The following is a 17,990-nucleotide window of genomic DNA, read 5'->3' as shown; positions in this document are numbered from 1 at the left end:
TACAAGTAGCCCCAGAGCTAATGAAGCGGTTGGACCAAAGCCAAAAGGACGCTCATCTGCGGACGTGCCTGGAAGTGAAAGGAAAGTCCGATGCTGCAATAATAAATAATAAACATTGACATCCTGGGTGTCAGTGAACTAAAATGGATGGGAATGGGCGAATTCAGCTCAGACAATTATCATATCTACTATTGTGGGCAAGAATCCCATAGAAGGAATGGAGTAGCCCTTATTGTCAAAAAAAGAGTGGGAAAAGCTGTAATGGGATACAATCTCAAAAATGATAGAATGATTTCAATACGAATCCAAGGCAGACCTTTCAACATCACAGTAATCCAAGTTTATGCACCAACCACCAATGCTGAAGAGGCAGAAATTGACCAATTCTATGAAGACTTACAACACCTTCTAGAACTGACACCAAAGAAAGATGTTTTTCTCATAGGGGACTAGAATGCTAAAGTAGGGAGTCAAGAGATAAAAGGAACAACAGGTAAGTTTGGCCTTGGAGTTCAAAACGAAGCAGGGTGGTGGCTAATAGAGTTTTGTCAAGAGAACAAGCTGGTCATCACAAACACTCTTTTCCAACAACACAAGAGACGACTCTACACATGGAAATCACCAGATGGCCAATACCAAAATCAGATTAGTTATGTTCTCTGCAGCCAAAGATGGAGAAGCTCTATACAGTTAGCAAAAACAAGACCTGGAGCTGATTATGGCTCTGATCATCAGCTTTTTATAGCAAAACTCAAGCTTGAACTGAAGAGAGTAGGAAAAACCACTGGGCTAGTCAGGTATAATCTAAACCAAATCCCTTATGAATCCACAGTGGAAGTGAAGAACAGATTTAAGGAACTAGATTTGGTTGACAGAGTGCCTGAAGAACTATGGATGGAGGCTCGCAACAAAAACCATCCCAAAGAAAAGGAAATGCAAGGAAGCAAAGTGGCTGTCCAACGAGGCCTTAAAAATAACAGAGAAGTGAAGGGAAACAAAATGCAAGGGAGATGGGGAAAGTTACAGAAAATGGAACGCAGACTTCCAAAGAATAGCAAGGAGAGACAAGAGGGCTTTCTTAAATGAACAGTACAATGAAATAGAGGAAAAGAATAGAAAGGGAAAAACCAGATATCTGTTCAAGAAAACTCGAGATGTTAAAGGAACGTTTTGTGCAAAGATGGACATGATAAAGGACCAAAAAGGTAGGGACCTAAGAGAAGCAGAAGACATCAAGAAGAGGTGGCAAGAATACACAGAAGAATTATACTAGGAAGATCTGGATGTCCTGGACCACACAGATAGTGTGGTTGCTGACCTTGAGCTAGATATCCTGGAGAGTGAAATCAAGTAATCCTTAGAAAGCCTGGCTAACAACAAGGCCAGTGAAGGTGATGGCATTCCAGTCGAACTCTTTAAAATCTTAAAAGATGATGCTGTTAAGGTGCTACACTCAATATGCCAGCAAGTTTGGAAAACTCAGCGGTGGCCAGAGGATTGGAAAAGATCAGTCTACATCCCAGTCACAAAGAAGAGTAATGCCAAAGAATGCTCCAGCTACCACACAGTTGCACTCATTTCACACGCTAGCAGGGTTATGCTCAAAATCCTACAAGGTACGCTTCAGCAGTATGTGGACCGAGAACTCGCAGAAGTACAAGCTGGATTTCGAAGGGGCAGAGGAACTTGAGACCAAATTGCTAACATGCACTGGATTATGGAGAAAGCCAGAGAGTTCCAGAAAAACATCTACTTCTGCTTCATTGACTATGCAGTAGCCTTTGATTGTGTGGACCACAGCAAACTATGGCAAGTTTTTAAAGAAATGGGAGTGCCTGACCACCTTATCTATCTCCTGAGAAATCTATATGTGGGACAGGAAGCAACAGTTAGAACTAGATATGCGGAAGGCTGGACTGGAGGAATCTGAAGCCGGAATTAAGATTGCTAGAAGAAATATCAACAACCTCTGATATGCAGATGATACCACTCTGATGGCAGAAAGTGAGGAGGAATTAAAGAACCTTGTAATGAGGGTGAAAGAGGAGAGTGCAAAAAACGGCCTGATACTCAACATCAAAAAAACTAAGATCATGGCCACTGGTCCCATCACCTCCTGGGAAATAGAAGGGGAAGATATGGAGGCAGTGACAGATTTGACTTTCTTGGGCTCCATGATCACTGCAGATGGTGACAGCAGCCCCGAAATTAAAAGACGCCTGCTTCTTGGGAGGAAAGTGATGACAAACCTCGACAACATCTTAAAAAGCAGAGACATCACCTTGCCAACAAAAGTCTGAATAGTCAAAGCTATGTCTTTTCCTGTCGTGATGTATGGAAGTGAGAGCTGGACCATAAAGAAAGCAGACCGCCAAAGAATTGATGCCTTTGAATTGTGGTGCTGGAGGAGGCTCTTGAGAGTCCCCTGGACTGCAAGGAGAACAAACCTATCAATTCTAAAGGAAATCAACCCTGAGTGCTCACTGGAAGGACAGATCCTGAAGCTGAGGCTCCAGTACTTTGGCCATCTCATGAGAAGAGAAGACTCTTGGAAAAGACCTTGATGTTAGGAAAGTGTGATGGCAAGAGGAGAAGGGGACGACAGAGGATGAGATGGCTGGACAGTGTCTGCGAAGCAACCAACATGAATTTGACCCAACTCCGGGAAGCAGTGGAAGATAGGAGGGCCTGGCGTGCTCTGGTCCATGGGGTCACGAAGAGTCAGGCATGACTAAACAACTAAGCGAATGAACGATATGTCTGACAATACTGCCTAATTTGTTGACCCATTCCTGGCCAATAAAAGTTTTGTGCAACCCTTTATTTTGTACAGGAGACACCCATGTGTGCTCCAAACACATATCTATGAGCTTTCTCCAAAATCTTCTCTCTTTACTTCAGAGGGACAAGCAATTGTTTGAGACGTCCATCTCTAGCCCTATGAAGTGCTAATAAAACTTCTCTATATATCAGGTTTTTATCACCTGTAAACCTCTCTGGGTGTTCAGGTGTCAATGGGAAGGGAGATTCTTTGGCTTTCTCTAAACACGGAATCAGGGTGGTATCTTCCTTCTGTTCTAAAATAAAGGAAGCATTATTAGAATTTTTCAACATGACCGCTTCAGTCATTTTCTGCTACATCAGGGTTTTCCTCTGAACTGGGACATCTCAGGTTTGATTCAGAGGTTAGGGATAACAGTCTTTCCTCAGGGACTGTAATCTGCTTGCCCTGGGAGCGGGTTACCACTAAAACACGGCACATTTTTGGAGAGATATCTGAGCTGATCAAACAGGGAGCAGGGATTTGGTCTGACACTGCTACCTTCCATATACCAGACCACCCCTGGTATCTCACTCCTGTTTTGGCTATTGGCAGCACCGCCACGTCTGAACTACAGTGGTGCCTCGCTTAATGAGTGCCTCGCTCAACGATGAATTCGCATAACGATGGCCTTTGCTGGAAATTTTGCCGCCTCACCTAATGATGTTTCCTATGGGGGATTTTTGCATAACGATGTTTGGGACCTTACTTCACTTAACGATGACAGTTTTAGGTCCCCTGTTTCGCTTAACTTTTTTTTTTTGACAGCCCTGTTTTTGCTATTTTAAAAATATTCTAAAATGTTTAAAAAATGTTTAAATGCTTGGAATCATTAGTGCACCTAATAAAACCTTCGTTAAAGTAATTTGGCTTCGTTCTGAGTCTTTTTGAATTTTTGGTGATTTTTTTTTCACCGTTGAAATGTATTGAATAGGCTCCTATTGGAACGGATTAACCGGTTTTCAATGCATTCCTATGGGAAATGGTGTTTCGCTTAACGATGTTTTCACATAACGATGTTTTTAATTGAACCAATTAACATCGTTATGCGAGGCACCACTGTAATGCCTTTCAGGGTGATGTTTTGTTCCAACATACTCTCTTTAGGAATGATGTTTGAATGACAGATAGTAACTTGGGAACAAGTATCTTTTATACCTAGATACTTTACCTTGTCATTTCAAATAGGCTCTCCAGAGTTGTTCAATAAATCTTGATCATACTGGATTCGGAAACATTGTATCACTCTCGCTTCAGGAATGTCTGGGCTCTCTGCCAAGTCCGTTTCCTTAGCAACAGTGCTGTGACAGGAAGAAGCCTCAACTTCAACTGCCGATTGCTGTGCCTTATTATACTGCACACAAAATACCTTTTTGGGCTGACTGGAATTTCCATCTTTATGCTGGTTAAAATCCCTATTCTTTTTAGTTTCTTTTCTCCCCACACGCATAACATTGTTTAATGGCTTTCAGTTCATTATAAAGGACCTTATTAACCTTTCCCTCAGAACTATCAGGTTTTCAGGGGACTGCAGCAGCTGTCTCTGGCTGCTCTCCCCCTCACAACCTTTGTCACCCAGTTTCTGTGTCTGAGCAATTCCCGCCTCCAAATACCAGAATAATTTTCTTTTTAACTTCTTATTTATTTATTTATTTCATTTCTATCCCGCCTATCTGGTCTTATTCTTATTTACCTATCACCTCAGATCTGTTTTGATTCTGGCTTCCACTCTTATCCACCACTGCTCCCTTTCTCTCAGAGCCTTGGATTTGGAGTTAGCCCACTGGTCTCTCAAATCTTGAGGTAAAAGAAGTTTTCTTTAGAGTTGGTTCCCCCAGATCTGGGTTCAGAAGCCCCACCACTAAGCTTTTCCACAAAAGCTCCAGCAGGTCACCTGCTTCTTCACCACAGACCTAACTAAAAAGGTACAACTCCAGAAAATTCACTTTTAAACTTCGGCTTCACTGGATTTCTTTGTATCCCGCTGCTGCCACCAATTGTGACACGCCCCTACATGTCCCCAGGTTATTTCACTAGCCTGAGGCCCATGACGCGTTCCCTCCTTTACACTACCACCAGTTGACTCTGTCAACAACCTTTAATTAGAAATATAGCGGTCCTAGCTGAGAGTAACGGTGAATAAAACAGGTTTATTGGTTACCGATCACATAAACAGGTTCTTCAAAGACTTAAAGTATTCAGTAGTTTAATAATAACTTCTTTCACTCTTAACTCTCTTTTAACTCTGCCACCCTCTCTAACTCTCACAGACAAATTTCTACGTCAGACTCTCATCTCTGACTCTCACTGACTTCTCATGTCAGACTCTCTCACAGTCTTATTCTAACTGTCCTCCTCTAACTAACTCCTCCCTTCTGGTTTCTCTGGCTCCGCCTCTCAATCTTTCTCATTGGTATATGCAAATAACCTACTACAGGAGCCAAAGCAGCGTGATCACCACAGCCATCCATTTAGGGACAGGGCTATCTTTGTCAGGTTTTGACCTGTGGGTGGTACTGTATAAATGAAAAATTGAGTGTACATATTGCACAGTATCTATTGCAGTTGTATTATGGCATAAGAGCAACAGGTGAAATATCTGTTGCTTTGAATATTTGAATCTAAGGATAATTTAAAATGATACCTTGCAAATAAAAATAAAAATACTGTAGCTTTATATTTGAACATGATACTTATGTAGTTTAATTACTGCTGAATCAAGATGTATTGAATACTTGTTATCGAGTGACCTTTCTAAGGAAAGGAGATGAATAATAAAAAGGTTTAGATCAAAAGTGCAGTACATGGTCCATTTTCTTTGGGGGTTTCTTCCTTTTAATTTAAAGTGTAGCTAAATTTGATTGCCTCTTACCTTAATTAAGAGTATACTTGCTGAAGTGTACTGTGCTCTTCCTTCTAGCTTTTTGTGTAGGTTCTATGACAGATGCACCTGAAGGCATTGGTATTCATGTAACCTTTGAGAAAGATATGTAGAGGATATTAATGAGTTGCTTCAAGAGATGTAAAGCAACTTTATTCTTAGATAAAAACAGATGTGAATGATTCTTTTTAAATATTTAATCAGACTTGAGGCCTCTGCTGACTTGTTTTATGCTGACCTGGCAGCATTTTACCTAGAAGTACTGTACTTCAAATTCAATGCTGAGTGCATGACCTTGTTCAAATAATTGTAGTTTAATAAAGAATACAGCCTTTGTGGAGGTAATGGGCAACAGTTCAATGTCTCAGTTTGCTTTCTGTTATGGGAGGAATCTATGATCTGTTTAAAAATATTTTATTTAAACGGGTGGAAAAGTGAAAAGCTAGACCCAGACTTACTGGTCCTTTCAATTATTGGAGAATGCAAGTCAACTGTGAACCTTGATTTCAGAGGAGCGGTGGCCTAAGTATCTGGTTTCTGATGTAATGGTAAACTTTATGTAATTGCTACAAGAAGCTTCATATGATATCTGAACCCAGACTTGAAGTAACATTTCTTTGTATGGCATAGCTGACAATTTCAGGATTGCTTTAACTGCTCCTGCTTGCTGGGGAAGCCAAGCAGAGGTGGTCAGGTGGTGTAGATGAATATGCTTGTTCATTATTGCAGGTGTATTTTCAGCAATTCTAGCATGATGTTTTGAAAGAATGTTACCCTTGAATGTGGCATGCTTTTTCTGCATAAATAACTGAGCAATTAAAACATGAGAGATTTGTTTTCCTACAGAGGTACTTCCTTCCCCCCCCCTCTTTTAATTTTGATTTCTCTGTCGAATTTTGAGTGGAGTTTGCTTTGTAATTTGTTTTCCTGCTTCATCTACACCCCCTTTTTTCTCCCCGAGTCAATTCTTTGCCAGTAGTTTCTATGTCTTAACCAAAACTGATTTCTCCCTTTAAAGAGGATAACTGGCTTGAGGATACTCAGTAAAGATAGGAGAGGTCTTGTTTTAGAGATGTTTCCCCAGGGATGGTTTAACTTTTTCCAGTGAAAAAATGATAAACTTTGAGGGATGCAGGAGGAAAATGATGCTAAAATATTTTTCTCTTTAGCTGTGAGTGAAATTAGTTAATTTTAAGACAGGGTTTTTATTACTCAAAGTCCTTGGAAATGCATTGCGTGAAGATTTCTGTATAAGATTGCTTACACCAGATGTGATCAATTTTAGCCTGGCTACACAAAGAAAAAATTCAGAAAATATGGGTTTGAGCCAGGCTGATTCACATTTTTCTTGTTGATCATATGACACAACGGGAAATGTGAATTAACCCAGAGTCCCCCTCAGTCTGTAGCTTTTCTTCTCCAGCAAAGACCATTCTTATTTTTAAAAATCCGAATCCTTTAGCTTCAGTTCAGAGTGTGATTACTTTGAACTGATGCAGAAAGGAAAGTCCAATTGAGCACCTTCCTCCTCGCCTCTTGTTTCATGAGCTTTGTGTGTGTGTATCTCTACATGTGCGCACACACACACACACATACAGGAGCACACATTTAGAGGGAGCAAACTCTTTTTTCCCAGACACCACCACCTCCTCCTTTTGTATGAAAACTTAAGGAATGGAGCTTGTCTCCAAGAGCAAGATTTTTTTTTAAAAAAGTGAGTTAGCTATATGTGGAAATAGAAGTAGGAAGACTTGTTTTGGTTTTTTTTGGGGGGGGGTAAGGCACTTCTTTGTAATCGTACCACCTACAGGTCTATATGTAGAACTTCAAGCAAACAGAAAAAAGGCACTCTCCTGTTTTCTATTAGCCATATAAATTACAGTGTGAGTGAATTTGCATTTCCCCTGCTGTATAGTCGCACCCTCAGTTTTTAAATATAGTATAGCTGGCAAATACCTAAGTTACTTTATACTTCATGGCATAGCTGTCAGAGCTCCTGGGGAAACATTATAGTCCCCGTCCTTAACATGGGCTACATCAGGCCCAGGATTTTAAGCCATTAAAGAAAAATGTAAACAGGAAGTGCATGGACAGAAACCTCTGGCTTTTTGTTTTATTTTGCTGTGGGATATGGGGCTTGTGCGATCCCTTCAGGGCTGCTGATGCATAAAGCTGTCACTCATGCCAGCCACCAGGAATAGAAAGAGTCAGGTTTTTAAAGCCAATATATAAAAGGGATTTTAATAAAAATCTTTCTATGGAAAAAAGAAAAAGAAAAAAGAAGACAAAAACATTATCACACCTGAAAGACTAACTGCTATATTTGAGCTTTCATGGACAAATCCACTTCTTCAGACTTGGACATGAAAGCTCACATTAAAATATAGCAGTTAGCTCAAAATTTTCCTTTTTTAAATTTTCCTTTCATTTTTGCCTGATATGCTAGCACAGACTAACACAACTATCTCTTCTAAAGCCATTTCTAAGAGAACCCTATGAAGTTGGCCTTCGAGGCAGCAAAATGCTCTTGAGGGCCACTTCTGTCTACATAACTAAAAAAATATTTCCTGATTGTCCTGTAGACAAGTACAACACTCAGATTCAAGACGCATTTCACATTTATCTAGTTCATTTATTATATGTTATATTTATAACATACATTTCTCATGAGCTTAAGATAGCATATGTGTTTCTTTTCTTTCCAGATTTATCCTCACAAGAACAACTCTGCGATGTAAATCAATCAGGGTGTGACTGGACTGAGGTCATCTTGGTGAGCTTCATGGCTCAGTGGGGGCTAGAACTAGATCTCTCTTGGGTCCTAGTCCAGTTCTCTTAACCAGTGTGCCACACTGGTTCTGAACCAAGCTCAGATTCTTGTTGACCGAGAGAAGACATAAAAAACATACTCAAATGCAAGATTGTTTCATCAAGTGTAGGCCCTATTCTGTAGGGTATATTTCCTGGTTTCACTCAGCATGTTTTAATTTCATAAATATGCAAGATAGGACAATTTCAAATGCTATAAATTTCATGATTGGGTGGGGGTTTTTTACAAGATACTGTACATATTTTATTATTAATTTTCTTAAGAAATCGAGACATTTAAAAAAACATTTCCAGGAAAATGGGAAGATTTTTTTTCAGGTAAGCTAATTTGTGTGAGGCGTTTGTTAGCTGTCTAACTCTATACAGTGGTGCCTCGCTTAACGAGCACCCCGGTTAACGACGAAATCGCATAGCGATTTGGTTGTTGCGATCCAAAAGCGATTGCATTGCGATGTTTTAAATGGGAAAAATCGCTTTGCGATGATCAGTAAGCTGTTTCGCTTACCGATTTTCGCATAGTGATGTTTTCCCAACAGCTGATCGGCGGTTCCAAAATGGCCGCCGGGTAAAAAACATGGCTGCCCACTGTGTTTTGGGACGGATTCCTCGCATACCGGGCAGCGAAAATGGCCACCGTATGGAGGATTTTCGCTTAAAGGTAAGTTTTTTGCCCATAGGAACACATTGAAGGGGTTTCAATGCATTCCTATGGGCTTTTAAAAATCACTTAGCGATGTTTTCGGTTAGTGGCGATTTTTGCTGCACCGATTAACATCGCTAAGCGAGGCACCACTGTATTTAAGTTTCCTTAATAAGCATTCAGCAGTGACTTCCTTTTAATTGGAAGACTGAATTGTAGACCTTTTTTGAAAGCTCTACTATTTACATAGAACCTGTTGAAGTCAAAGTACTTGACAGAATTGGACAGGGAATTTAAGAATGCACACAAAATAGAAATACCAGGTGTTCTTTGTTTCTAAATTCCATAGCTTTGTCAAGCTTGGTAGATCTAATGATTCATTTAAAATTTCTTTCAATCTTGGTTTGAATTCGGATGTTGAACATCCCTATTTGGAATTGTGCAGCAGCTGGCTTTGCCCCAGAGAAATAGTTGTGCTTACTGACATGGTGATACAAACATGTATATGTGTATCACTACCTCCCAGTACTGTATTGTTGAATGAGTTATTTTAAACAGTAAGTTAAACATTCTTAAGGAAAAGCTATAATAACAGATCACTGTTTTCATTACTCCAGTTATTTTCTAGAAGTCACTTTTATTATCATTTTGACAAAAAGAAATACTGTATTTGCTGGAGTATAAGACTACTTTTTTACCCTGAAAAACATGCCTCCAAGTGGGGGGGTCGTCTTATACGCCGGGTGCACTTCAGTTGGGATAGACATAGCTGCCCATAGTGGCCTTCCGATGCTCGCCCAGTGTCCATAGTAGCCTCCCGATGCCTGCCCACCTCATTCTACATACTGTCCAGTATTGCGCGGTATCCAGCGCAGCCACGGCGAGCATCAGCAGCGAGACCGGGGTGCCAGCCTTTTCGACTTGACCAACCTGTTCTGCTCAGTGGGAAGCAGCGGTGCTCTGGCCCGCCCCTTGTTTACGCAGAGCTCACACATGCGCACTTGCGCACTAGTGCTGGTCACAGGGAGATGCAGGGGCAGGCCAGAAGCACTGTGGTCGTGCTGTGGTCGTACAATGGTGCCAATGAATAGCACCTTTTATTTGGTGTGTGGAAGGTGTGCAGTCTTATATGGAGGGGGTAGCCTTATATGGTTAGTATATAACAAACTATATTTGGGTCTTATACACCCAGTCGTCTTATACGCCGGCAAATACGGTACTATTCTTATTGGATGTCATTCTGACCAGTGTGGCCTCATGGGATAGAAAGCTTTTCTGTCAGTTTGCTGCCCAGCCTGGAAAGAAAAAAGCAGAGAGCAGAGTTTGATCTTCTTGAAAGCAACTGCTCTGTTTTAAAAACCATTATTAAAAATTGCAGTTTGTATATTCTTGCTCTGCAATCTGGCAGCAGATTCTAGTGTGTTGAGATATTTCAGCATCACTCTGTATTATTATCCACATGAGTGCTGATAGTAAATTTCTCTAACACAGATGTAATATTTCTAGTTATTTGAAGCCACTGGAAATTTTGGGCAAACGTGAAATGTGTGTAATGCTTATTTTTGTCAGACCTAGATTTATGTTATGCTACCTTAGTGCCATGAAATAGTTTGATTGTATGAAATATTAGAGTTTGGCATATTTTTGACATTTAGACATATAAAAGACTTTAAACATATAAAAGACTTCATAAGAAAAATTGTGAGTATACACTGCACTTCTCCCTTCAACAGTGCTGAGGTTAGGAGTGTTGATCTCTCTATTGGGGTTCTCTTCTATAGCGAGAATCCTTTCCATACAGCACCATATACAGTGGGACCTCGACTTGAGAATGTCCCTGCATAAGAACAATTCAAGTTAAGAATGGTTCCGTTCGCAAAAAGTTGTTTCGACTTGAGAACGGAGCCTCAACTTAAGAACCAAAAGAAGAAGAAGAAAAAACCTTTCCTGCCCCCTTTTTTTGACCTAAGTTCACCTTAGGTCAAAAGAAGAAGAAAAAATTTGCCCCCTAGTGGTAGATATGGATTAACTGGCTTTGCGTTAGTTCCTATGGGAACTAATGCTTCGACTTAAGAACACCGCCTTGATTTAAGAATGAAAACCAGCAGATACAGATTAAATGATTCCTATGGGAAATGGTGCTTCGACTTAAGAACGTTTTGGCTTAAGAACACAGTCCCAATACAGATTAAGTTCTTTAGTCAAGGTACTACTGTATAATGAGCCTTAAAAGTCGTTATGATCCTCTGATCTAGAAGCTGAATTAGAGAAGATCTGTTTGGGGGCAGGCAGACCAATTTGATGCCAGCATGGGATTCTGGGTGGCCAGGTACACAGTATTTGAATATTTATATATTGAATATTTACTTACTGAGTATTTACCCACTCAGTCACTTACTTGGGAAAAAAAACTGTGTACAGTGGCGCCTCGCTTAATGAGCGCACCATTTAACGACGAATCCTCATAGCGACGCGTTTTTTGCGATTGCTAATGCGATTGCATTGCGATGTTTTAGGTGGCAAAACATCGCATTGCGATGATCGGTGTTTTGCTTACTGATCTTCGCATTGCAATGTTTAGAAAACAGCTGATCGGCGGTTCCAAAATGACCGCCAGATCAACAAAATGGCCACCGGTAGTGTTTTCGCGCCAATTCCTCGCTTACCGAGGTGGCGAAAATGGCGGCCCTATGGAGGATTCCCGCTTAGCGGTGAGTTTTTCCCCAATAGGAACACATTAAATGGAGTTTAATGCGTTCCTATGGGTTCCCCCCGCATAGCGACGAATCTGGATAGCGACGTTAATCCTGGAACTGATTAACATCGTTATGCGGGGCACCACTGTATACCCAAAACTGTTGTTCAGACCCATGCAATTCAAGGCAGACATGGATAGTAAAGAATGAATTGCAAATTGCTGTACTCTATGCTAGATGAGCACTTTGTAGGAAGAAAAATGCAAATAGAAACTACAAATTCTGCGGTGAACTGTATTAGGTGGACATGAATAGCATTCAATCCTAATGTGATTCTCTCAATAGGAGATGACAAGCAGCAGTCTGAAAGCTATAAATACCCCCTATAATATATGATCTTCTCCTGAAGATGGCAGCACTTGCTAGGAGCAGACATACCTCTTGCATTTGAATTGTTCAACAGCTGGACTTGAGCTTGAACTAGTGTGGCACAGTGGCTTGATTGGGAATGGAGAGATCCAGTTATAATTCTCACTGAGCTACAGAACTCGCTGGGTGGCCTCTTGCCAATCACATTCTTTTAGCTTGGTCTATCTTACAGTGTTATTGTAAGGATAAAATACGAAATAAAAGATACTAGGTATGTTGCTAAACAGTTCCGCTCCTTATGTCTAAAGAAATGAACTGTGACCCATGAATACTCACACTGAAATAAATTCTGGTCTTTTGTTTTATTTTTATAAGATTTTTAATTTTACTTTATTTTAGTTTATTTTGCGATACCTGCTGAAACAAACTAAAACAGCTAGATCATTGACAAATAATTGTAGTATTCTCTAACACCTTCTCCCTCCCTATTTGTTAACATTAATTTTCAGATGCAGATGTGTGCTGGGTATAGAATGCTTTCTTTGGCAAAGGATGGAAACAAGTGTATAAAACTATGTAATGTCTGAAACCTTGTGTTCACAATCAATCTGGATGCCATAAAATGTAGTTTGTGTATGAAATAATTGGAGCATACATTTTATGTCTTTGGCTGCATTCTAAGGTTTTCAGCTGAAGTCTAGTTACTCTACAGTATTTTATTATGAAAACTGTTTTCCTTCTAGAATTAAGTTAGTTTAAGAGGTTCAAATTCATTTAACTAGAATTATTTTGACATTAATAAATGGTGAATACAGACTTCTTAAAACCCTCTAGTAGGTTTAGCTTCTATTTTCCTATGTGATAAATAGTTTTGCAGTTGTATTTCACCTGTGACTCACAAACCTCTGGAGATAAAACTGCAACACCCTCCAGAGCATTGTCTGTGAGGTGATGCATGTATAATTCCTCCTAGACTTCCTAAAATAAATTGAATAATGTAATGCTTATTTATAATTCATAATGATGGACATATTCAAGTTTAAGGTATTGTTTTGTCACCTGTTGGGGATGTGTATATAATTTTTGGCATAATGTACAGATTAATAGCAGATACATCTGGACTGATTTTTATGATGTAATTATTATCATTGGTAAGTGTACTTTATTTCCAAGGAAGTCTACTAAGAGACATTTGAGAACATGAATTGGATTTCTGGAGCTTAAAATCCTATACATCATCATTCTAGGAGTTCCAACTGGCAGACAGAACTTCAGACATATAAATGTGGCTCACTTGGGAGAAAGACCGATGCTGGAAGGGTTTGTTGGCCTAACTCTGCTTTGCTTCATGTACAGAAAGGAATCTGCCCCATGTCTAGCTGGGAGCTTCCTTTGTGAACAGAAAGCTAGGCCTAACTAGGTCCCAGAACCTTCCAGTCTAGGCCTTTTCCCCAAGTTAGCCACATTTAGGTGTTTGTCTGGTGGAATTCCCAGAATAATTATGAGATTTGTAGTCCAAAAAAAAATCAAAAATCCCATTCCTATTTGAGAACTGTTTTGTTCCAGCATATATTATGGATTTGAATAATTAGCCAAATAACTCCTTGAGCTATTTCCTTCCGTTTCCCTGCAAGATAATGTTTATAATATTTCACCAGAGGTTCAAATGCAATGCTATGCGCAATGCTGTGCTCCTTTAGTGTAGTGTTGGCACTGGAATCGTATGACACATGTTACGTGCCTGGCTGCACAGCTAGTATATGACAGGAACCTCACCAAATAGCCATGGTTGTTTCTGCAACTTCCATTCTCCATCTAGTAATTCTCTAGAGCAGCGTTCCCCAACCTTTTCTGGTCCCTGGACCGGTTGGGGAAGGCGGGGCACCTCCGTGGTCACGTGCATGCGTGAACAAGTGTGCTAGTGCGTGGGCCTGCATGAGCGCACATGCGGGCCTATGTGCAAATGGCAGCACGCCACTTGTGCAGGCACAAACAGGCAGTGCAGTGGTGAGTGTGCGTGGGTGGCGGCTGGAGGTCTCCCTCGGCAGCCCAGTCTGACCCACATCACAGACTGGCACTGGGGGTTGGGGAACGCTGCTCTAGAGTAGTAGTTCTCAATCTTGGGTAACTGAGGTGTTCTTAGATTGCAGCTCTCAGAATCCAAGAATAGCCTGGATTATCCGAGGTTGGGAACCACTGCTCTAGGATCTTGGACTCCATTTTCTCTTGAGGGGAGTTAAAAACAAATGTATCTAGTGGGGACTTCTAAAAATGTATTAGGTATATTTGTGGAATTTTAAATTCCTTACAATGTAAATACTTCTCAGTTTGAATGATTCAGAATTCATTTCCAAGACTTAGCATCATTTTTGGTGCAATTCATCATGTCAACTCTCAACTCTCAAATAAGTTTGAGCACAATGGTGCTCAAACTTATTTTCTCAGATAAATATATATGGAATTTTAGAATGATACAGTTTCTGTGCCTTTGTGCAGGTGGATACTTTCACTTGCACAAAGGTACAGAAACTATCATTTTAAAATTCTATATATATTTATCTGAGAGCAAGTCCCATTGTACAAGTCCCCACTATATACAGTATATATACATATATATATATATGTATACAGTGAAATAACCAATTTCTGAAAAGCCCATGGACTGCTTTTTCACTGGTCTTTTGGAGGTGAAGATTTTCATTATTTCTGAGCCATAGATGTGACGTAAGTGACGTCTCATGGCTTTAAAAGGTGATAGAATAAACAGTCATGCCTGTTTATGAACTGGTTTCTTAATTTTATCCCCTACATGTCTGAGACCAAAAATATAGTAATGTTTTAAAAATATAGTTAAATGCTGTAAACCAATTTTTGCATTGTGATATTATTAGTATTGTCCTAATTTTGAACTGTATAAACTTGTATTAATGACCTGGGTTGGTTAAATATAGAGGATGCAGTAATTTACAGAGCAAAATCGTAGCCTTCCATAATAAAATGGAAAAAAATATGGAGGCCAAGAAAGCACAATTCTGTGTTGGAAAGTGAACTAACAGCTGATCAAATCATTTGTTTCCTTAGCCACGCGCCGATCCCATTCCAATATGTAGCTTCTGTTTGGGAACAAAAGAATCAAACCGTGAGAAAAAACCAGAAGAACTCCTTTCCTGTGCTGACTGTGGCAGCAGTGGTAAGTTTTTCATTCTGGCTGAACTTGAGCTGTGTGTGTGTGCTCGTAAACTGATGGCTATCCCAGGCAAAATACAAGGAGCTTTTGTTTGTGGAATGAGACTAGTGCTCATGGAAAGGCATACAGTATTTTGGTATCTTTGTGCAAGGGGGGGGGATATAAGTGTGCATAGAAGCCTCACCCACTGAATGTCCCCTATGCATGGAAGAGTTCCAGGCATATACAAGAGAACTCTGTAAGTGCCTTTGGATATTAAAGGAAAGAGAGGGAATTTTCCTTCTCTTCTTTCTTTCCCAAACCCAAGTAAATGAGAAACAAGCTCCTTGAATTTATATTCTTAATTGGAGTATATGTTCCACGTACCGTCAATCCCCAAGTGAGACAAAGAGCATTTGTTTTCCAAGATATATACATATACAAAGCTTGTGGTGCACTGTGTGTTTAGAAAAAAATGGAGTTCTTGAAATTATTACATACATTTTTATAATAGGTACATAATAGTACTAATTTTTCATGTGAAAAATGCCTATAAATTCTCTCACAAGAAGAAAAACTGAATCTCACAAGCTTATATGTAACTACAGTGGTTCCTCACAGAACGGTCGCTCCGTAGAGCGACGAATCCGTGCAACGGTGCCGTTTTTGCGATCGCAAAACGGCACGTAGACAGGGCACAATTCACAGAGCGAAGGTCGGTAAGCGATTCGCTTTGCGATCTGCCGATCAGCTGGTCGGCGGGTCCAAAATGGCTGCCGCGTGACCCCAAAATGGGCACGCGCAGCGTTTTCGTGCCCTTGGTAAGCGAGGGGAGGGCGCGAAAACGCTGCCGGAACAGCCGAAATGGCTGCGCGCAGCGTTTTCGCGCCCTCCCTCGCTTACCAAGGGCGCGAAAACGCTGCGGCCGGCCATTTCGGCTGTTCCGGCGGCCATTTTGGACCCGCCGGACAGCTGATCGCAGCCATTTTTGCGCCCTCGTTCAGCGAGGGGAGGGCGCAAAAATGGCTGCCAGCCGCCCGGAAGCATCGTTGAACAGTGAGTATTCAGCCCAATTGGAACACATTAAACACTGTTTAATGCGTTCCAGTTGGTTTTCTTGCCCCGTTCAACGATGCTTTCACACAGCGAGGGTTAATCCGGAACGGATTAACCTTGCTGTGCGAGGCACCACTGTACTACATATAATTGTAACAACGGGTCGTGATATAGTAAGGTTTGAATGTGAAAATTGATGCATGGAACACAGGTAAAACTAACCTACATAATATCTAGTAGCCATTAGAACTCTCAACAGAAGTAACCACATACTAGAGCTAATCTTGACACTACAACTTAGCTGGATGTCTTTCAGAAATAATACTCTTCCTGACTTTAAAAGAAAGCAAAATGAAAATACCCATTTAGTAACTAACATAGTAAAATGTATTCACCTGCATTTAAGATGTAATCTTTACAGACTCTGATATGGTACAAGAATAGGACAAGAATACAGCTGGGTTTGGCAGACAAAGAATTTTGCACCCTGAATCTAGAGTCCGCTGGCTGGATAGTTCAATTAGTTTAAGGGAATAGGACAAGAATAAACCACTTCTGAATACAGCGGGGCCCCGCATGACAATGATAATCGCTGTACAGTGAAATCATCGTCATGCCAAAAAAAACCCATTGGAATGCATTGAAAACCGGTTAATGGGGAAATACCTCATCATCCAGTGAAGATTGCCCATAGAGAACCGCCGATCAGCTGTTTAAAATTGCTGTTTTGCGAAGCTTCTGTCTGGAAAACAGCCACTTTGCGAAGGGAAGCCAGCCATTTTGCGAAGGAAAGCCATTTTGCGGAGCTGGAAAAATCGTTTTGCGAACAAACAGTTTGCGAAGCAAGGACCTAATCAACGTAAAGCAAAAATCCCCCATAGGAAACATCGTTTTGTGATCGCAATTACGATCGCAAAGAAGTCATTGTCGTCTAGCAGGGCATCACTGTACTCTATCTGATGGCACATTATTATTATTCAGAAACACGAGGCACAATCAAAATTATAAAAACATTGACTGGTATTATAGAACAGATACAAGTTTTAACCAAAAACCTAAGTATCTGTTAAATCAGTGGTCTCCAACCTTGGGCCTCCAGATGTTCTTGGACTACAACTCCCAGAAGCCTTCACCACCACCTCTGCTGGCCAGGATTTCTGGGAGTTGAAGTCCAAAAACATCTGGAGGCCCAAGGTTGGGGACTACTGTGTTAAATGTCAGCACAGTATGTATGCTGTTCCTAATATTGTCATTTGTTGTAACTCTGATGGTGTGATTTCTGAGATCTGCAACTGCTTATAGTACTGTGTGAAATTTCTTGATATTGTTCCTAAAGCCCCAATGACTATGGGGACCACCGAAGTGTCTTTCTTCCAGAGACAAGATGTTTTGATTTCCAGGTCTCTGTACCTTGTTAGTTTTTCCAATTCTTTATTTTCAACTCTGGCTTTGATTGTATTTCCACGATTTAATTTTGATTTTAAGATTTTATTCACTTTCTGTGTATTCTCAAAGGCTTTCACGGCCAGGAT

The 17,990-nt window shown here is 40.5% G+C and overlaps 1 protein-coding gene across 11 annotated transcripts in view; it reads left to right on the top strand.

Moving 5' to 3' along the window:
• Positions 1–17,990, top strand: part of KAT6B (lysine acetyltransferase 6B) — a 168,206-nt gene that overhangs the window by 68,257 nt on the left and 81,959 nt on the right. For all 11 annotated transcript variants that reach the window (XM_078391092.1, XM_078391096.1, XM_020796145.3 and 8 more), the window contains one exon: positions 15,318–15,426. In XM_078391092.1, the coding sequence (XP_078247218.1) occupies positions 15,318–15,426 (109 nt within the window). The remainder of the gene's footprint in view (positions 1–15,317; positions 15,427–17,990) is intronic.

Source organism: Pogona vitticeps, chromosome 3 (assembly GCF_051106095.1).
Source record: "Pogona vitticeps strain Pit_001003342236 chromosome 3, PviZW2.1, whole genome shotgun sequence".
NCBI lineage: Eukaryota > Metazoa > Chordata > Lepidosauria > Squamata > Agamidae > Pogona > Pogona vitticeps.
Note: the sequence above shows the minus strand (reverse complement) of the source record. Positions and strands in the feature narration are given on the sequence as shown.